This window comes from Podospora pseudocomata (genome assembly GCF_035222375.1).
Source record: "Podospora pseudocomata strain CBS 415.72m chromosome 1 map unlocalized CBS415.72m_1, whole genome shotgun sequence".
In the NCBI taxonomy this organism is placed as follows: Eukaryota; Fungi; Ascomycota; class Sordariomycetes; order Sordariales; family Podosporaceae; genus Podospora; species Podospora pseudocomata.
This window is the reverse complement of record NW_026946363.1, coordinates 4634104-4654950: the sequence shown is the minus strand read 5'-3', so window position 1 is coordinate 4654950 and position 20847 is coordinate 4634104. Positions and strand designations below refer to the sequence as shown.

General features: G+C 52.4%; 6 protein-coding genes across 6 annotated transcripts; 4 read left to right on the top strand and 2 right to left on the bottom strand.

Annotated features, from left to right (window-relative positions):
- Positions 1-169: 169 nt before the first annotated feature.
- QC762_116335 (uncharacterized protein) lies at positions 170-1492 on the top strand (the record flags this gene model as incomplete). Its single annotated transcript, XM_062886047.1, has 2 exons — positions 170-460; positions 518-1492. The coding sequence occupies 2 exons, from the start codon at positions 170-172 to the stop codon at positions 1490-1492; spliced, it is 1266 nt and encodes a 421-aa protein (XP_062749084.1).
- Positions 1493-4328: 2836 nt separating this feature from the next.
- On the top strand, positions 4329-5369 carry QC762_116330 (uncharacterized protein; the record flags this gene model as incomplete). The annotated part of the gene is made up of 1 exon (XM_062886046.1): positions 4329-5369. One exon carries the CDS (start codon positions 4329-4331, stop codon positions 5367-5369), a length of 1041 nt encoding a protein of 346 aa, XP_062749083.1.
- A 15-nt stretch (positions 5370-5384) lies between these two features.
- Positions 5385-6975, bottom strand: QC762_116320 (uncharacterized protein). The gene is made up of 3 exons (XM_062886045.1): positions 6235-6975; positions 5883-6169; positions 5385-5828 (listed from the first exon to the last, which is right to left on the bottom strand). The coding sequence occupies exons 1-3, from the start codon at positions 6520-6522 to the stop codon at positions 5558-5560; spliced, it is 846 nt and encodes a 281-aa protein (XP_062749082.1). The 5' UTR covers positions 6523-6975; the 3' UTR covers positions 5385-5557.
- On the top strand, positions 6919-9107 carry QC762_116310 (uncharacterized protein). Its single transcript, XM_062886044.1, has 2 exons — positions 6919-8156; positions 8214-9107. The coding sequence occupies exons 1-2, from the start codon at positions 7766-7768 to the stop codon at positions 8957-8959; spliced, it is 1137 nt and encodes a 378-aa protein (XP_062749081.1). The 5' UTR covers positions 6919-7765; the 3' UTR covers positions 8960-9107.
- A 3793-nt stretch (positions 9108-12900) lies between these two features.
- On the top strand, positions 12901-15114 carry QC762_116300 (uncharacterized protein). The gene is made up of 2 exons (XM_062886043.1): positions 12901-14141; positions 14194-15114. Exons 1-2 carry the CDS (start codon positions 13880-13882, stop codon positions 14811-14813), a joined length of 882 nt encoding a protein of 293 aa, XP_062749080.1. The 5' UTR covers positions 12901-13879; the 3' UTR covers positions 14814-15114.
- Positions 15115-16177: 1063 nt separating this feature from the next.
- On the bottom strand, positions 16178-20668 carry QC762_116290 (uncharacterized protein). Its single transcript, XM_062886042.1, has 5 exons — positions 20053-20668; positions 18466-19982; positions 17391-18412; positions 16592-17339; positions 16178-16514 (listed from the first exon to the last, which is right to left on the bottom strand). Exons 1-4 carry the CDS (start codon positions 20054-20056, stop codon positions 16841-16843), a joined length of 3042 nt encoding a protein of 1013 aa, XP_062749079.1. The 5' UTR covers positions 20057-20668; the 3' UTR covers positions 16178-16514; positions 16592-16840.
- Positions 20669-20847: the final 179 nt, after the last annotated feature.

Sequence of the window (20847 nt, the reverse complement as noted above, 5' to 3'; positions counted from 1 at the left end):
GTGTGTAGTGATGTGAGCTTTGTTTTGGTTTGCTCTTTGAGGCGATGATGTCCATGGGGATAAAGCTGATTTGTGTTGATGGCAAGAAAGGCGGTTTTGATCCAGGACATCTCATCAAGAGAAATAGAAGTAGCCAAACATTTTGGTACTTTAGGGCCTCAAATCTCTGATGTTTACCCTCTTCTCAAATCATCTCCATCCGCAGCAATCTTCATACGCACTTACAAGACTCCTCCATCCAAACATGAATCCCCAGAAATCCACTCCCGCCCGCAACGCGCGCGCCCCAGCGTCACCACCTACCCAAATCCCTGCTCCAGCTACCACCGAGCCCTCAGCCTCGACCTCGGCCGATGTAAAACAAGCCAAAGGGGATGATAAGCTGGAAGATGTCCTCAAGACCTGGTCCGACAGCAACCCCGAGAGAAGATCTCTCCCCTTTTTGAACGACCTCCACAAAGTAGGTCGCCTGTATGATCGCATTGTCCAGTCACGGTCTCACAGCCGAACGGAACAGTTTCACGCGTTTGACGAGACGAGGTCACACCTTGATGAGATCCTCAAGGGTGAGGGCAAGTTTGCTGCTGCGACTTCGACTCCCAAGCCGGTTGCCAGTTTCCTTTCGCGTCGAGATATGAAGCACCTCCGGCCGGAACCTTCTCGTGAGACGCAGTCTTTGCCCTCGACCCCGATATCGAAGAAGACCGGGATTTTTGGTACGGCCGTTGTTGAGCCGACCGCGCCTGGGTCAAAGACTTTTGATATCACGCCTTGGAAGAGGGGGTCGCCGCCGACGCCGACGCCGGGCAGGGTCATCAAGGGGATGGAGAGGATGCAGCTTGATGGTTCTGACAATCAGGGAAGTGCTCGGGGTTTTTCAACTTCTGGTGATGTTGCCATGTCTTCGCCGTTGACCAAACCGATTCCTGTTCACGGTAAAGGGAATGAGAAAGGGGAGGGGTCGTCGTCTCTGCTGCTGCCGTTTTTGGATTTGCCTCTTCCTCCTATGGGGGTTGTGGGTGTTGATGAAGTGGGGGAGAGTGCCCACAAAAATTTCAAGCCGATTTACACGCAGTCATATGTTGATGGGGTGCTGGAGGCGATGACGCATGCTCATGGGAATATTGCGCGGTTGTCACAGGAGAAGAGAGAGGCCGAGGGGAGGCTGGTGGTTTTGGAGGAGAAGATGAAGATGTGGCATGCTATTGTTCATGGTCAGGGATGTCACTGCGTAGAGGGGAGGTGGTGGGGGGAGATGGAGGAGGGGTTGATTGAGTTAAGGGGGGGCAAGAAGGAAGGGTCTGGAGGAGCGAAGAACGATAAGAAATATGGAAACATGGAGAGTGAAGAGAAAACTGAAATGGGTCGGTTTGGTATGGATGGGGCGGGTGATGGTTTTGAGGACGGTGTTGGGGGTTATAAAGAGGCTGAGGATGAGGAGGCTTGGGATGTTATTGTCGGGAGTCGTGTTGGTTCACCTGAGATGGTGTAAGGCGAGAAATGAGCACACTATCCTTTCGTCTGCTGTCCACTCGTTTATTGTTCTGAATTTGGTTGTCGACTTGTATTGCAGATGAAGCCATGTAATTTAAACTTCGACTAGTGCTAATAAAGACCATAGAAGGAGCCTTCAAGAGGCAGACACCTACCTAAGGTAGTTTTACCTTAGGGTTCGCATCGTTTCTTTCACCAAATGTGGAGCTAGTGCCGCACACAATCAACAATCAACAATCAACTGACAGCTAGCAAACACCTCCCCGCCATCACCTTCTCGACAGTGTTCTACCCCTGTCAATACAGTCAAGATGGGTACCGCAGCAAGACGGGTCGCTGCTGTTCTGAAGATACTTGATTCAATCGGAGAGCATATTAGCGACCGGAAGACCCTTTGTATTCTCTGTCATACGAGCAGAACCTTTCACCTGGTATCTGGTCGACACCTTTACCGTCACCTCGACAGGAGCAGTGACTCATTCAAAATTTCGCCATGTAACCCGAATCTCATTTACACCAAGAGCCTTTATTCGGGTGCAACGAACGGAGAGAATCCAACTTCAACGGAGTTCAACGAGAGAACACGACAGCTCATCAAATCAATGCGGTGCCTCAAAGAGTTCGAGTAAGAGTCCTAGCACCCATCAAATATCGAAACGATGTTCCTACCAAATCTCATATTGCAGCTGGGGTTTTGCGTACAGACTGGAGCAGGCTACACTAGATTGTCTGCGGAGATCACGTCCAGACCTAACGACCCTTCAGGTTGCATATGACGACCCCGAAGAGACCACGAATGCACTCCGAGATATCTCCAATGACAGCTCGGTGTCGTAATATCGGCCCGAACTTCAGGTTTCTTATTTCTGTAACTTGCGATATCTTGCTGTCAAGAACTTGTCCGGCGATCTGTCCAGGTGGCGGCGACAATTAATACAACTTTTGCTGCACTCAAGGTATGCCGAACCCTTTAGTTCAAGATATGCAAATTGCTGTTCACTGAAATGTTATCGGCACATCAAATTTTGTGTTTCTTCCAGCTGACCATGCAAAAGAGCCCTTGAAAGAATTAGAACTTTAACTTTCAACTGAAACTGTGTGGTCATACCAGGCCCGAAAAGCCCTTGATCTTGCAGAATTCTTCGATAAGATTTGTGAAGAGTATGTCGAGAGCGGGGGGAACCTCTACATCTCAAAATCCTCGACTGCGGCCAATCCGTCTACCCGTTGAATCGCCAGCACTTGACGGGGCTGGTCGATTTGGCTTGTCTTGAGGTAGTGATGATTGACAACAATTACAACCTGCATGAGGACCAAGACGTCTTCTAACTCTGCACCGACAACAGCTGTAAAGTTGTGTTTTCAGCTTTCGGCCCAACATCATGTCCACGCCTTCGCAAGCTCAAAGTGTCTTACTACTGCAAGGGCGCACACGAACTTCTCTGCGAGTTTGCCAAACACCCGTCTATCTCCTGTAATTTGGCATTCTATGTTGCTACCCCAGACGGGTTCTTTGATCCAGCCATGCTGCTGTGCACTAGCGAAGAACACCCGGAGCTACCCATCAAGCTGAGGATGATGGAGGTGGATCTAAACCGCCAATGGTACACATACGATCGGTCTGCTAAGGAGATACTCAAGGATCTGGTACTGTCTAACGGTGGTTCGTTGGAGTCGCTTGTTCTGAATATTTCAGACCAAGATGCAGACTAGGTCGAGGAAGAGGGTGGGATCCTACCACAGGACTTGATAGAGCCTATTTCGTCTTTTACCAAGCTCACACAGCTAGCGGTCGACAATGTGTCCCAGTATGAACAAGATCTTGAGGCGTTGGCAGAGAAGTTGGCATTTGCTTGTCCAACCCTACAGCATGTCCGCTTGAACTAGAAGCCTTTAAAGTACGGCGATACGGAGCGGGACTCTGGGACGTGAGCGTGAAACTAAATGGAGGACCAGAAGGCCCTGAGTTGTTGGAATTTTCGTATTTTCGTGCGTCTGCGTTGGTGAATTGAGCTACATCAAGTGGGTATCCATATTTCAATGAGAGACTTTTCAACACCAGATTGAATGAAGAGAGTTACCAAGCTTAAAATGCCGAGCCGTCTATTCTCCACCGAAAAACGTAAATGACTTGGACGCGCGTTCCAGACTCATCCTACCTGCTGGCCCGCACGAGCTGCAAGATCTTCGCAGGGAGAAGACATTCAGGGAGTCAGGTGTGTCAGGTTGAGAATTTCAGGATCAAAAGTCGATAGAAACAAGAGGGAACAAAGCTTATTCGCGGTTCGGCTCCACATCAACGTCATGTATCGGCGCCGAGATGCCGCGTTTGAGCACACCGATCGGCGGTCATGCCGGGGCCGGAGGTGGGGCATTTCTCGGCGCAGGCAACACCCGCCGTTTGACAGCTCACCGTGGCTGAAATTGCGGAGTTAGGCGCCTCAGCACAGGCAACATATCGGGGAAAGCATCCTGCCGTTATGAAACGGCATTGCGAACATCGGTGAACGATGCTGTCCCGACGGTCACGGAGCCAGATTCGGGTGCCGGAACGGGGGTGTTGGGGGATATTCACCGGCCTATTGGCCATACCACCACTGTCATGACGTCGAAGATCATCGCTTGTGTGGCTGTCGGTACGGATAGTGGGATATTAGACGTCTTGGACTCGGAGCAAAAGCTCCTGTGCCAGAATCAGGTTCGAGTGCTGACTTACATCAACACATGTTTGATCAACACCACGGCCACATAAAAGCCGGCCGGTGAATGAACCTCATGCACCACTCTTACTGTGACTGAACAGACCCAAAATCAAACTACAAAACATACTCAAAATGAACCCCTCGGCAGCAAGAGCTTGCCGCTTCGCCTCAAGGCAAGCCCGCCTCTCCCAAAACATCACCCGCTCCAAACCACCAACCCGCCTCACCTGCACACCAACCACCACCCGCCTCCTCCACACCTCACCACCCCTCCTCACAAAATTAAAACCTCAAAACCCGGACCCCACCCAAAACAAAACCTCCCCACGCGTCTCCCCCTCCGAAAACATCGGCCGCCAACGCTTCTCCGACTTCGACCTCGGCGGCAAAGTCTACATCGTCACCGGCGGCGCCCAAGGCCTAGGCCTCACCCTCGCCGAGGCCCTTGTCGAAGCAGGCGGGAAAGTGTACTGCCTGGACCGACACCCCTCCCCCTCTGACCCAGAGCAATGGGAGCAAGCCAACTCCCGCGTCGTCCCCTCCTGGGGCGGCTCCCTCCACTACTGCCAGCAAGATGTCGCCGATAATGACTCCCTCAACTCCCTCATTGCGAAGATTGCGGATGATAATCAGCGGTTGGACGGGGTGGTGGCTGCTGCGGGGATTCAGCAGATCACTCCGGCGATGGAATACACCCCCGAGGACGTCGCCAAGATGCTAGAGGTGAATTACACTGGTGTGTTCATGACTGCTTCCGCAGCAGCGAGGCAGATGTTCAAGCACAAGACAAAGGGGGCGAGTATTTGTCTCATTGCCAGTATGAGCGGGTTGATTGCCAACAAAGGCTTGCTCAGCCCGGTGTATAATTCCAGCAAAGCCGGTGTGATTCAGTTGGCGAGGAACCTGGCCATGGAATGGAGCCCTACGAGGCCGGATGGCAGTGGGGGGATCAGAGTGAATTGTATTTCTCCTGGCCATATCCTTACGCCGATGGTGCTCAAGAACTTTGAGGAGGTGCCCGGGCTGAGGGAGAAGTGGGAGGCAGAGAACATGATGGGAAGGCTGGCGGAGACGAGCGAGTTCAAGGCCGCGGTGCTGTTTTTGATGGGTAAGGGGAGCAGTTTCATGACGGGTGGGAATCTTGTTATTGATGGGGGTCATACGGCTTGGTAGTTGGGAACAGGGATATGGTGCCTGTGTGCATGAAATAAAGATTAATTGTTGTCTGCTACATTTACAAAGCGAGCCTTTCTCCTATTTCAAAACCGTAAGTGCATGCAATGTTCTCCATAGTAAATATACCGCTCGGCATCACGGCGAGATGTCTAATACCAAAGATCGTACAGTATCGTTTGTCGGCCTCAAGCAGCCTGTCCAGAGGTGGTAGCCTGCGCCGAAGTGTTCTCTTCCGCTTCAACAGCTGATCGCGGGACAGAGTCACGCCCCAAGACCTTGATGCCAAACTCGAACGAGATACCTCCTATTGGGACAATCGGGACAGGAACACGCGCACGATAGGCGCCGTTGTGAGACGAGAGTTCAGGCCTTGACCACGGAAGGGATCGCATGAATGCCACGAACTGTCTTTTGGTCCACATAAAGTTGAGATAAACAAGGACGGCGTGTGAGGTGCTAAAGTAGTGAATGTCAGGCATTGATCAACGACAATCATAGAAAGGCACTTACCAGACACCCAGAAAGAAAAACAAGCCAGTGTAAACGAGGACAAAGAAGCGTTCAACCCAGGCCAGACACTCTGGATCGGCAGGATACCACTGCTGCCCATCCCAACGCTGGCATTGATGGCTGCCACCGTCTCTCTCCATTATATCGTTGAGTGCCATGAAGAAGAGAAATATAGGGAAGGCGCCCATGAGATGTAGCAGACCACCGAGGAATGGAGGTCCTATCAGTCGGCGGCGGAAATGAAACACGAGAAAGTTGGCCAGTCCCCAAATGACAGTCAGAATTCCCTATAGCCTTGGTCAGTATGGCCACGAAGGTTGAAACAACAGAGACAAGGCAAAGTGATACGTACAACCGTCGTTGCGGTCGAGGCTAATTCACGCACGACATAAGGAGGCCACCACGACTTGGGCGGATTGTGGACGAGGGGCCCGTAAACCAAAGCCAGCCCAACAGCGCCAAAAGAAGTGACTACACTGCCCAGGTGAGCCACAGCAGCGAGCTTGAGCTCGGTGGGGCCTCGAAGGTTAAGTTGGTCCTCATTCTGAGTCTGCTGGGTTTCTGCGTCCGTGGCACGCGCTGGAGTGCCGCCTTCGGTGTTGCTTTCCCGCAGGAGTGGGGTGGTCTCATTAGCAGCCATAATTGTTGAATACAAAGGCGTGAAAGAAACAAACTATCGGAACAGTTCAAAGAGGGGAAGAGATGTCGTCAAGTTTGACTTGGTTGCCTAGCTGAGGTGGCCTCATTGTTTGGGTGGGACTTGGGATGCTTGGCATCTTGCACAAGTTCCCAACCGCAGCTATCACCTTGGCATACAGTACCTTAGGTGACACAAAGATCTGTGTGACTCCTTTGGCACTCTGCAAGATAATATCTTGGGGTCCACGGGGCCGGTTGATGGGTCTTCCGTGTCAGATTGAGGACGAAAAGATCATTGGTTGCCTGCCACTTGAGATTGTGCGTTCCGATTGTTCGGTGCGCTTACCAAATGGCAGTTTTCCCCGCAATGCCAGGTGGACCATGGCCTAACCACACGGCCGACTTTTCTTTATTTTCACCCACAACGGACACAAGCTGCGATCGAAAACTGCTTGTTTCTGATGTCAGAACAATCTGTCTCAGGAAGAACTGGGCGGCAAATTCACTTTTCTGCCCCTTTTCATAGGGCTGGATGGCTGCCTCTTTGTGCAACGGTACATTCTTGCAAATCTCCAACTCGGATTCACCAGACCCTGTCTGCCTTATTGATACATTGCTCAGATTGTGCGGCTCTTTGTACCTGCAGTCATCTCGCAATCGAGACCCCGAGTATTAGACGCGCGGGTGTCTGCTCCAATTATGCCGCCAAGCCCAACTCGGATTACACCGACTCTGCAAGGTCCTGGCGACTGAGATCAAGTCCGAGACAGGTGATGCGGAGCAACTTATCTTTCCACCTTCAAAGGCTGCCCTGTCCAGGGTTGAGAAAGTGACACAGGCAACTAGCAGTCCTTCCTGCTGCTTCACTGGTGCGTTGTCAAGTCGCTGCCGTCGACGTTCGACAAACCCCAACAAGGCATTAACTTGCTTCAGCCCTGTGTCTCCTCTTCGCCTTCATCAATGCTACCTGTCAGACCAACCCCAATGTCCCGGCAAATCTGGCAGCGTGACACGACCTTTCGCTTGGTTTCTTGGGGGCCGCCGGTCTCTCAAGGGCCTTGGCGAACGTCTTATTTGGGCATAACAATCTCGCGCTACTACGCGCGCAGACCGACGACGAGCCAACAGCTCTTCATTAAACCAATACTATTGCTGTGTCTGCAGGCCAGGAACATTCTGGGCCCCTGGCCCCTTGCTGCGCCGCTCCCACGCGGGGCTACATAGCGGCGTGCAAGCGAACAAGGATGAAACCATCATCAGCCTTGGAGCAGCATCAGTGCTTTCTCTTAAGAATATGGCCCTGTCTCTTGTTGCACCTCCTTGCACTTTTCTCACCGATCTCCCCAGCATCTTTCAGCAACTCCAACATGAGGTTACACACGGCAGTCGCCTGCATGGGCCTTATGCAGTTATCGTGGGCCGCCAAAAAGTGCTACTACCCTAACGGTGTTGAGGCCACGACCGACACGCCATGTCACCCCGAAGCAGAGGACAGCATGTGTTGTTTTAAAGGGGGGCTGTATGGGCGGGCCTGTCTGTCGAACAAGATGTGCCAGGCTCCGGATGGGAAGATTATCAGGGGGACATGCACTGATCGAAACTGGAATTCGCCAGAGTGCGCCTCTTTTTGCATGAGTTCGTTCATCCTGGTGCGTTATTTTGGACTGGTAAGGGCTAACACCGAAGGAATAGATGTCGGCGGCGGGGGAGCAAATTTGATATCATGCTCCAATGTCACAGACAAAGACACGTCGTTTTGTTGCGAGAAGACAGAGACGGGGAGGTGCTGCGATGATGGAATAGGGCGATTCGAGGTTATGCCGCCGAGGCCGGTCACGTTGGCTCTTTGGGATTCCAGCGAGGGGGTTTACACGCCTTTGGCTCAGGTTTCGAGTTCGAGTTCCACTTCGACGACAACTAAACCCTCAACGCCGTCCTTCGAACCTAGTCCGACCACAGCGACAAACGCCAGTGGCCCAAAGGAGACTGGATCGGGCGATAACGGCTCGCCGGGTGGCTCAACGAGAGATGGCTCAACAGGGGGCTCAGGCCAAGACCCAGCACCTTCGTCCTCATCATCAGGAGGCGGGCTTCCCGTAGCAGCGCAGGTCGGTATTGGCGTGGGCGCAGCTAGTGTTGTCATAATGGTCTCAGTTATTGCATGGCTGTTGTGGAAACTCCACAAGACCAAGAGGGCTTTGGTCGAGCCAGTGGCACCTTTTCTCGATCCGTCACAGCAGCAACCCTCTCCTTATCTTCAGGAATGGCACAAGCAGCAGCAGCAGCAACAACAATACCAGAACGCGACGGAACTGCGAAGTGGGCGGGATTGGGATCAGGCACATCATGGAGCAGCGACACCTGGGTCAGCGGAACTGGCACATTACGGCCCGCAGGTGTCTGCTGAGTTGCCGGGGGGGTCGAATCGATATGCTTGAGGCTAAACCGGGGGTATCATTTATTATCACCTACTTACACGGTTCTTTAACATTCTTGCACAACCTTACAATAGACTACCAAATCTCTTTCACCTCCCACCGCCCTGCCTCTGAGACCAATAGTCATGATGCGACAGCACCACCCACCCATCTTTATCTGCCCCCTCCAACGGGGCGATGTTTAATTCTGTATCGTCACCATCGGAAGGAAGCCTAACAATATTGGGCATGCGCACTTCTTTCAGGTTTTTCTCCTGATAAGCCACTCTGATACGTTCGAGAATAGCGCCGATAGAAAGTGGGCCGTTGGTGGGGAGAAGGGCTGTATACAAAGCCTCGAGGAAGAGAAGCTGCCAGTTGTTGCTTTTGAAAATATCCTTGTCGCTGGCGGCGAGGACTAGGTTGGTTCCGCTTGAGTTGCGAACGGGTTGGTTGGGAGGTTGGTAAGTTGCATTAAAGATTTGGAGGGTATCGAAGGGGGCTTGGACGAAGCGGGTTTGGAGATTGGGGTCCCAGAGGAGGGAGTTTCGGGTTGGGTTCTGGGAGTTGTAGAGACGGAGGTTGTTGGAGGTATCTTTGCCAGTGACTCCATCGTATATGATGATCACGAGTTCTTTGTGGTTTTTTGGGTTGATGTTGAGGAGAAAGTTGTTGGTCATGAGCCAGCTGAAGAAGGCCCTGTCGATGGTTTCGGCTGGGTTGGTGGGTTGCTGGAATTCGTAGGAGTAGACAACGAAGTTGTAGGTGTCGCGGAAGAGGTCCTCGAGGTTGCGCATTATCTTTGTGCGGTTGATGGCTTGGGGGTGGTCGTTTTTCCAGGAGAGGAGGAGGACACGGACAGCTTGGTAGCTAGAGACAAATCTTTGGCTGTCAGGGGTTGTTGCTCTGGGGGAGGTCGCTATTGAGTCTAGGTTCGGGATGTCGTCAGCCTCTTCTTCCCAGCTGGCTAGACTTTGGAGCCAGTTGGTTATCTCGGCACGGCCAGGAGCGAGTTTTGAAGGTGATCGAGTGGTGTTTGTCGCTAAATTGCAAAGGTCCCGCGCGGAATTGGTGATGCTGGCGCAGGCTTCGGCTATGGCGTTGGACTCTTCGAGCTTTTCGTAAAGCTCGTATGCTTTGTTCATGAGGTTTCGACCCGGCGGTTGTACCGAAGTTGATTGTGCCATCATGATCTGTAGCAGCGAGGACTGAATCTGAGAATGTATAAGGAAGAGTCCAGAGGTAAGGCCTTGTTTGAGGATATATTCTGTGTTTCCCATTCACTCGCCCATCGAGTTGCTCTCAAGGCTTTGGTCACCAGGTCCACCAAGGTAGAGGATTTGGGTTGCTCTTTTCTGAAGTTGTTGAGTTCGGATGAATGCTCACAAATCAACAACTACTTCTGAGGCTTCCTTCTGCTCTGGACCCGAGTGGCTGGGCCACATGATGGGACGATGATTTGATATTGAATCAGGAGGATGATTGTAGGCAAGGAGAATTGACGACATGTTGGGTGGCTCTATCTTGGACATGGCTTTTTTTTAGGGGGGGAAATCAGGTTAACCTCAGAGACAAGTTTTGCGTCTGAAGCCTTGACACCCACGCTGTGATACTTTCCTTCAGCCTCATGACTTTGTGGCAATGGTGGCGAACAACATGTGTGTTTGTCAGTATGTGAAGTTTATTTCCAAGCCCATGGTATAAACAAGTCCCAAACAGTGATTACTTTTGATATTTTGGTTGCATTTCACTCTGAGGTCAAGACAACAGAGGCAAGACGCTTTTAATTCCGAATATGCTATGTCTTTCACTAACGTACATTATAAGCGAGTCGCGCATATAAGCGAGTCGCGCACTCTCTGTTACCCTACCACAACTATCCTCAATTACACAACCACAACACTAGGAAACTACAATAACTGAATCAGAAACAGATGAATCAGATGATTCTGCAGCCTCCTGGCATGTACGTGCATTATGGCCAGGCTTGCCGCACACACCACAGCACCGAACCTTCGTACGAGCTCCCCTGCATTACCGCCATCCTGCTGCGTTTCTTGCGCTGCCTCCCCACCCACGGCCTTCTGGTCAAGTATATCCTTTGCATCTTGCACAGTAAGTGATCCTCCGAGCCGCACACGTGTTTTTGGCTCTCCGGCGCTTACTTAGTGCCTCGTTGGCCTTGCGGAGTGAAGTGTTCTCTGCACGAAGGAGAGCCACCTGGTGCATCACAGCCATTGTACTCTTAGCAAGCTGGTCCACAGCAGCCAACATTGAAGTCGGGGAGCTATTTTGATGGTTGGCAATGCGAGTCTTGATAAGCGTTGACTGCGAGTCAGCTTCTCGGGGGTTGTGTGGTGTCTGGAAGACCCAAGGTTGTGCAGTGCCGGGCCGTGAGTTTGGAGGTGTTGGCGTACGAAGCTTTACATCTAGCTTGGAAAGCACCCTCTCTGGATCGTACGGCGCAAGGCCAGCACCTGCAAAGCCACCCTGTATATTCTTCTCTGTTATATAGAGGCAAAAAGGCCTCGCGGAAGGCACAGAGGAACTCGAGCTTGCTTACGTGGTTGATATGCATGCGCATCAAGTCCTCGATCTGGCGGCCGTACGCCTGCTTCAATGGCCCCAAGCAGCCGACATCGAGTGGCTGGAGGTAGTGTGAAGAATGCGGAGGCATGCAGAGCGTGATGATGTTGTTCTGCTGGCAGTAGCGCTCAAATTCAGTCGAGTGGTGGCTTTCGTGGCCGTCGAGGATCAACAACCGGTATTTGCCCTTTGTGCGGGACGCTGTGTGATAGTCGAAGTGCTTGATCCAATCTAGGCCTACCGGATTGGTAGTCCAGCCATTATCGGTGGTTGCGATGCGCCAGGTAGACGGTAGGTTGCACTCGGTGTACCAGTTAGCAAGGTGGTACTGTGCGGCCAAGATGATGAAGGGAGGGATAGCCCAGCCGAGGGCATTGACTCCCTGGATCACCGTTGCCCATTCGCGGTTGCCAGGCTGGGCCAGTTTCGCCTTGCTAAGGCCGTCTGAGGTCGTAACTACCATGCCCGCGAAGATAATACCCATCATAAACCCAGTCTCGTCGAAGTTGTAGACATCGTCATCCACAATACCGTACTTGGCCTTGGTGTTCCGCACAAGCGTGAACCACTCGCTGATGACCTTTGGATCCTCGCACTTGGCCCTCTGGTAGTCGTATCTACGTGTAAAGCGCGTACGGAGCTGTGGCTGGCGTTTGACGAAGTTGTGTGCCCAGAGCTTGCCAACAGGGGCGCGTCGCGTACGCGTAGCAGTTGGTTGGCCATATCTTCCACACCACGCAATCTTGGTGGAAAAGCTCGCGCACATAGCTCAATAACGTATTGAATAATAGCATCCTCTTCTGATTGAGTGAGCTTCTTCGAATTGGGCGTGGTGTCGCGTCGTGCAGGCCGGCCAGCGCGTCGGTCACGGAGGGTTGATGGTGGTACATTATAGAGCTTAGCTGCGGCTCTGAGGCGTAATTTTTCGTCCTTTTGGAGAGCTTCAAGGGCTAAGATTACCCTCGCTTCCTTTAAAGTAGGTGGCATGTTGGGTTGTAGAGAAAAATGATGTTAAGTGTAGAGAGAACGCGTCGCAATGGCCAGTGCGCGACTCGCTTATATGCGCGACTCGCTTATAATGTACGTTACATCTCATGAATAACTTTCACAACCGGGCTGGTTCGAAATAGCGTTGACGTGTGGTCTGAGGCGCAAGAATAAGTGGACTCATCCGTCCCACTTCTCAATTTGAGTTTCCCTTTTTGGCATGCCGAGGGCTTTTTCACCAATCAAAGTCAACCTCCCTCGTGCAAGCCACAAGGAGATTCCACACTTCAACGCAAATCCCAACCGTTCCAAAATACACTGGGGACCATTCGCCTATTGGCATCAAAAAGCCTTACCCTCCTTCACTGTGATTGATGCGCTTCGGACTACTCTAGTGTAACCCACGCGATGCCAAGAGCTCCACCACACGACCGTTTGTACCCTTGTCTCCCAACACTCTTGCTCTTGTCTTTCTGACTCCCTCGCATCCTTCTTCCTGGCCTTGACGTTGGACCCTCCAATCTTTCTCGTGTCTCAAGTGCATTCTTCAATGGGCGGCACGATATTAACTTCACGTTTCTCGAACAATCCTGGCGCTGAGCACTATGCGCGCATATCCACGCCATGAGACTGGAATATATTGCCCTCCTCGCCTAGCCTCGCCAGTGACGTAACCCTACTCAGGTCGATGTTTCCCTGGTCCACGTCGGCACTCGAGACCGCGATACCGCATCCCGTCACGATGAAAACAAACAATCTTGGACAGCTCGATCCAGAATGAAACGACGGTCCAGAAGGCGGCATGGCAATCGGGCCTCTTTTGCAAAACAGTCAAAAATCTCTCGGCGGCTGATCGTCCCGAATCCATGTCGCATGACAGAGCCCCCTGACAATCGGTTCACAGATTCCGGGTTCGCTGTTGTGGGGTGCATAACTACAGTGACATTGCAATGGTTAAATGCAACCAATACACCCTATTGGCCCAACTAATTTGGGGATAACACCTCTTTGAGAAGCCGGACGCCACTATCCGCGCCTTGCCCGGGTTGATGGACAAGCCAATATCAAATGGGCCAGCTCAAGTGACCTTCGGTTCCCGGGCCGCTGGATTTGGCGATGGACACATGGAACAGGAATCCCACTTCAGGTGCCGGAAATGGAACCTCCACGAAGGACAAGACCACCAAGGACTGACGTATCACTCTATTGCCGCTGCCACCTGCCCGGTTTGGGCTGTGGGCTGGCGGACATAAGAGGAGGCTGTCTCCAGGCGTGGTTCTCGGGCTCTCTTTTCTCTTCAAGCTGTGTCAAGTTGGCCAAAAAAACCACCAAACCAGTTTCGTCCAAACACCATCCTCAACCATCACGATGAAGGGACTCTTGAGCGTTGCCGCCCTTTCGCTGGCTGTCAGCGAGGTTTCGGCCCACTACATCTTCCAGCAGCTCTCGACCGGCAGCACCAAGCACGGCGTGTTCCAGTACATCCGTCAAAATACCAACTATAATAGCCCTGTGACCGACCTCAGCTCCAACGACCTCAGGTGTAACGAGGGTGGTGCCAGCGGTGCCAACACTCAGACCGTGACCGTCCGTGCTGGGGACTCTTTCACCTTCCACTTGGACACTCCTGGTATGTCATCCTAATCAGCCAAACCATTTATGCTTAGTCTAACACCCCATAGTCTACCACCAGGGTCCTGTCTCCGTTTACCTCAGCAAGGCCCCAGGCTCAGCTTCCAGCTACGACGGCAGCGGCACCTGGTTCAAGATCAAGGACTGGGGCCCGACCTTCCCCGGCGGCCAGTGGACTCTCGCTGGTTCCTACACTGCTCAGCTTCCCAGCTGCATCACCGACGGAGAGTACCTTCTCCGCATCCAGTCCCTCGGTATCCACAACCCATACCCCGCCGGTACTCCTCAATTTTACATCTCCTGCGCCCAGATCAAGGTCACTGGTGGCGGCAGCGTGAACCCATCCGGTGTTGCTATCCCCGGTGCCTTCAAGGCCACCGACCCCGGCTACACCGCCAACATCTACAGCAACTTCAACTCCTACACCGTCCCCGGCCCATCCGTCTTCTCTTGCGGCTCCAACGGCGGTGGCAGCTCCCCCGTTGAGCCCCAGCCCCAGCCCACCACCACTCTCGTCACCTCTACCCGTGCTCCCGTCGCCACCCAGCCCGCTGGCTGCGCCGTTGCCAAGTGGGGACAGTGTGGTGGTAACGGGTGGACTGGCTGCACCACTTGCGCTGCTGGCTCTACCTGCAACACCCAGAACGCTTACTACCACCAATGCGTCTAAGTCTGCGGTGAGATGGCGATGATGTGAGAGAGATACCAAAGAATAGAGAAGGGGAGACATTGAGTGACAATACTTGCATAAAGACGGGGTTGCATGAAGGGGGTTTGGTTGGGAATTACTTTGGCTGTATATATTCACTTCTAAATATGTCCCATTGAGGAATTGTTGGCTATGCGTGCCCTTCGGCTGGTTATTAAACTACCTTGTAAACTGGAAACATAGGGGCTGTGTTAATTTGACTATCCAATCGCTCTGATTTCCTCTGCACCCAAATCATCAAACGAGCTTGAACCCGCTCGACACGCCTCTCTGAAACATACACTCAAGATCATGCTTCCCACTGACAGCCTTCAACCCCTCAAGCCTCTTGCTACCGTATTTACCGTCTGCATTCCATTGTCTAAAGTTGGCATGCTTCCATAACATCGTTTCCAAGGTCCTTTATCATCGAGAGGGAGACACCGTATCTATCAAGATTCCCGTTCAACCCTACCCCCAATCTTCCCATTACCACCACCGAACCTAATACAGCTCACCTCAACAACTACGCTCTGTTGTATCCCCTCCCCTCCATACAAATCTCCCCCACCCCCATGATCAATCTTATTGCACCCTTGAAAATGAGAACCAGACTCAGCATCACCCCACACGCAACCGATCCCTCCCACCCGACGCCACCACGCTCCCCTCCTCAATCGAGAAACTCCCAAAACTAACTTTGAGGTAGACTGGTCCGAAGTTGGTTAGGGGTGTGTCCCAGGCGTGTCGCATTACGCCTTCGCTTACTTGGTTGAGGGGGTCGATCGATTAGCTCCTGGGGCGTTTGAAGGATGGGAAAGGGTAGCGAGGGGAGCATACGAGAGGAGCAGACGCCCGTGTATACTGCGGTGAATATCCGGGCGATGGTGACGGATACTTCGCGTTGTCGGGGTCAATCACTGTACTGGGGATGAAGGTCGGTTGGTTGGTAGGCAAGGTGCTTGCCATCACCGAGGCCGAACTGGCGTTTTGGCCGATGCACCACCATGATCCGAGCAAGAAGAAACGTCAAAGAGGTGACGCATAATATGATGCCAACCACCTGTACAGCAGTGAGAAGGAGATGGGCGGGTTGACAAGATTTGTAGGTATGCCACTGTTCGGATCTGCCACAGGGATATCCGACAGCTTTGTGCTTGGTGGTATACCTTCCATCCTTGGCCAAGTTTGTAGTCGAAAACGAAGCAACTGTAGACAAAGCTCACTGCTACAATTACGAGCTTTGGTCTCTGCTCATGACATCGTCTATAATATTACCAAGCAAAAATGCTGCGAGTTGCTGTGGGATGTCAAAGATGCTCCGATAAAAGACTGTGTCTCGGTGTCCTCTTGTCAAGTCGGGCCCTGTCTTTGACCGCCGCCAATCACAACGCACGAAATGCATTGGTAACACAACCTCCCAGCCACTCCCGGTGAATCCGGAAGTCTCAGACATACTCGTCCAAGTGGACGATCTCATAGGTATCTCGCCAGCGGAGATCCCCGAGGTAGCATTCCATACCTAGAGTCTGAGTTGGATGATGCCTTGGCGGGGGAGATGTAGAATTAACATGGAAAGTGAAGCTTGACGACTTTTCTATGGTCCATGAAAAAGTATTGTTTTCCTGTGTGTGTCAATGAAGAGCAGAAACCGCTCGAGTTGTGTGTCAGATGGGCCAGTCGCTACTGATCACAAGTACTTAGCCAACGGAGTTCTGAAGCCAAGTGTAATAAGACCGGCTCCTCTTTCTTCCACTTACTATAAAGTGATGAAAAGGTGTGAAGACCAGAGCAAAGATTAATTTCCCAGGGCGGCCTGAGCCATCCCATCCCATCCATCACCACATTCAAGCATAAATACGCCGCTATATCTCAAAGAGATCCCACCTATACCCCAAACCCTGACTTTAAGTCTCATCATCATGAAAAGAAATGACTCGCAAAATGGTATAATCAAACCGAGAGGATGACCACACTCCAGGTATCACCTAAAAACTCCAAACCATCGCCTATACCGCCCCTTGTGGCCCATCCTTTCCAATCTTGCACACCCCCTCCAAAACCTTCAACCACTTCCCTGGCTTCGCAATATGTGTATTCCTCAAATGCTGTCTGAAATTATCAGCCCTGTAGAAATGCTTCTCCCGATCGCACTCCCCAAACTTGTGAACTCTTTCCATGTGGGAGATGAGTTCTGCTTCGTCTCTCTCGATACTTTCTGCATCTGCCTTCGTTGAAGTTTCCCCTGTAGATGGTAACGTTTCGTCTTTTATCGCCGAGGTCTTTCGAGCAAAGCCACCGCCACAGAACCCGCACACATCCCACACCGCCCCATTAGGGAATATTTCCATATGAAAGGCTAGCAGCGGATGCGTGAGAGCTTTGCAGGACCATGATTCAGACTTTAGATGGATAGCATTGATGTGTCTTTCGGCTTCGGTGGGTGACTTGAAGCGTTTCTTGCACTGCGCGTTGGTGCATAGATGGGGCTTTTCGGCTTCATGTGCACTGGTGCGCGGTTAGAAGTTGGCTTGTCACATGCAAAGCTGAGATACTCACGATAACTCCTCGTATGTTCGGAAGTGGCGTGGCCCTCGTGGGCAACATTCGCACACGAACTTCAAAATCTCTTCTGGCTCGAGTCCCTCCCCTTCACTGACAACCATATCCAGATCAACCTCCCCAATTACAGCTGAATATCGCGGATTGGTCAGGATGGAAGGCTCATATAAGCTTGTGTGTGCCGTCGATAACGTCTGAGCCAGACTGTCGGAGCTAAGATTGGACGAGAAGATGGTAGATGGCTGTGCTGAAAATCTGCTATCGATGGAGTTCCTTTGTAAGTAGATGCGAGAGGATCGTGTCGATGTTGTGAAAGCGCCGTCATTTGGTGAGATGGGGGATGGCATGGAATGCAGAGATGCCGATCCAACAGACGAAGTCTTCTTGTGGCCGGATACATCCAGATGCTGGCCTTGGCATTTGACTTGTTGTTCGACAAAGTCAAGACTGCCGATCTGCAACAGCTTTCTCAGAAATTGATATGAAGTCCGGATTCCATTGCTGGCCCACTGATCCACCTCGAAAGCCACACGGGCAGATGAATGGGCAAGTTCAGGGACTGAAGTCTCAGGAATGACCGAGTTGTCTGTCAACGCATATTGAAGGCGTCCACCAATGAGTGGGTCATACTTCGCCGAGGCAGCCGTGAACAATAACGCTGCTAAATGCAGATACTGTGTAGTCGATAGATCTTCGGCTGGCACGTCATCCGTTGGCTTGAACCGTAGCTGTTTCTCAATAGCAATTAATGCATGACGGACATAGCTTTGAATGCATAGGCTGTAGAAGGTTGACAGCCACCACCTTCGGTCTCTCATGTTCTCCTTGTTGAACATGACAGCAGAAAGCTCATCGACGTACGCCGTAACCTGACGGTAGAGATTGCGAATGCAGTCGACCTGGCAGTCACCACTGCTGCAGTCGTCATGAGCCGTGGGGACCAAGAGCTGTGCTGAGTAGAGTCGAAGTCCTTCCAGACAGTGTCTCAAACACACCATGGAGAGGAAGACTACCGACGTCTGTACAACCCTGTTAGCTCTGATATGTCTCAGTTAGACGTCAATCAACCTACCTGGCCAACCTCGGACTCGTAGATGCAGGCTGTCTCCAGCATCCCCATGAAGTTCTCCCAAGATTTGATTTCGAGCAACGACCCCAGCAGAGCGTTGTTCTCGGACAGCTCCCAGGCAATGATGGCAATTAGCTCGGCATAGGTCACAGGGTTCCCATCACAGGGCGTATTCTGTTGGTGTAGAGAGTCCCTGTCACGGTAACGACCTGCATCAATGAATGCATAAAAGGAGGCTTTCAGCCCGAAATCACAGATTGACAGCTTGTCCGATGCCCCTTCAAAGACGGCTTTCATATCTGCCAACCGCTGACTTTCGGCTGATAGTAGGCATCTTTCAGCAAGATCTACTGAACGGCAACGGCGGCTGCTGTTGCTTGAAGCTAGATGACATTCCAGGCTCTGAAGGGGACAAAGAAGCTGCGTAGGAAGGGAATCGCCAAGAGGTCCACGGCGACATCCTATTAAAGGCCACAATGGTGCGTCTTCCCCTAGGTTGGGCATGGCAACGCTTTCCAATTGGAGGCAACACCGACATGGGGTGCCAGGGTCACACTTGCGACGCAGGACTTTGCATCTCCAACAAGCGCCGCCCACTGTCTCCAACTCTCTCATACCTCGTCGGCCGTTCTCTGTGAGCGGTCCACGTCTCCCACCCTTGGCAACGGAAGCCTTGAGGGTCGAGACATGCTTGCTGATCGAGTCAGTGATACGCTCGCTGCGGCTCGGATGACGCGATAGCGCTTGGTGAGGTTTGGCAACTATGGAGTCGGGTTGTGGTTGTTGTAATGGTGCTTCTTGGATAGGTGCAACAGCTGCCCTTACATCAAAGTGTGGGAGCTGAGGCGACTGGAAGTGAGATAGTGAAAATGCAGATTCGCCAGGAAGGCAGCTGACGGCGTTTAGTTCCACAGAAGCGCGGGGGGGTGAAGTGGATAAACGCCCAGACGAAGGCCGCGGCCCGGATGGAAGTTGGGTGGGTTCGAAGCGTGAAATCAGTACTTCTTGACTACGGACGTTGTGGTTGTACTCCAACCCCAACTCAATAGCCAGTGTATGCAAGATGACAGCCTTGGCCGGGTCGACATTCTTGAATCGAATCTCGTCTCCGCACCATCCCTTTGACAGTAGGGATAGCTGCTTGCGAAGACGCTCCCTGGCAAGGTCGTGTGACCCATCCTCAGGAGGCCTGTGGTTGATGTTGGGTAAGGGCGGGTTAAAGGGAGGAAAGTAACCTTCGTCTTCGGCAAAGAGGTAGTCATAGGGAAGCCCGTTCGGTGGATGATAATTCGGGTTCACTTCGAACGAGTGGAGCTGCTGTGGGTCGATGTGATTGATGGGTGAGTTGAAGTCAATGGCCCACGACATTTCATCGAAGTCCATGTCGAGGTCCATTGGGTCACCCACAGCGTCCATACCGATAGGTCCACCATGGACCGAAAGATGACCAAAGCCTAGCCCGGCATCACTTGTTTGGACACCCATCCCGAGCGGGAGATTGGACGCATAGTGGTGACCGTCTGGACGAAATGAAACGCGAAGGGATTAGCATGATTGCACTCCCTTAATGTAATCTAACGAGAGACTTACCCATTGCCCGCACAGCGATACGTCGTCAGATTAAGGTATTACCAACGGTGAGACAGATCGTACACAACGTTGCGATTGTCGCAAGCACGCGTCAACCGTGGAGTGTGCTGTGGGGTTGGTGGGCGGAACGGAGAAGCGTGGACGGCCTGCTGAAGCCACTGCCGCCGGTAGGTCCGTCCGGTTCTCCCTTCCGTGACGGGTGGCTCCAGGTCAACAACTACCCCATTCACCTGAGGAGACTAATTAGAAGACAAGTTGTTGGGATTACTTTTGGGTTGTGATGTCATGTGCTCAAACGGCGGTCCCGGGTGGTCACTGGGTGAGTGGAGGGGAATTGGATGAAGAAAACTTTCCAACCTGCAACGAAAACGTTTGACGAAACCCGCCGGAGTCCTCAGCCGACAGAGAAAACAGCAGCCCCAGGCATCTCAGCCTGTGCATGTGCGGTCCGCCGTCTGGGCGGGCAGGCCGCCAACTAGGCCCGTCGAGCCTGCCCAATCCCACCCGCAAAATCCTCGGTGAGCGGTGGGGGTGGGACGACTCCGTTTCCCGTTCGAGGTTAGCGGCGCTCCTATTGATGGGAAGGCACGGAGGGATCTTGTCTACGGCCCTGTCCTGACCCCAAACTGCCGCAACAGAGCATTGCTTGGCTGGTGCACGGCTGCGGCACCAAGCATTCTGTCCCAGTCCCTTTCACGAGGACCGCTGCCTGCCACGTGCCGATTCACAGGGTCACAAACAGAGCAGCAGGGATGCTGACATAATTCTACCAGAGCCTGGAAGGCACTGACCACA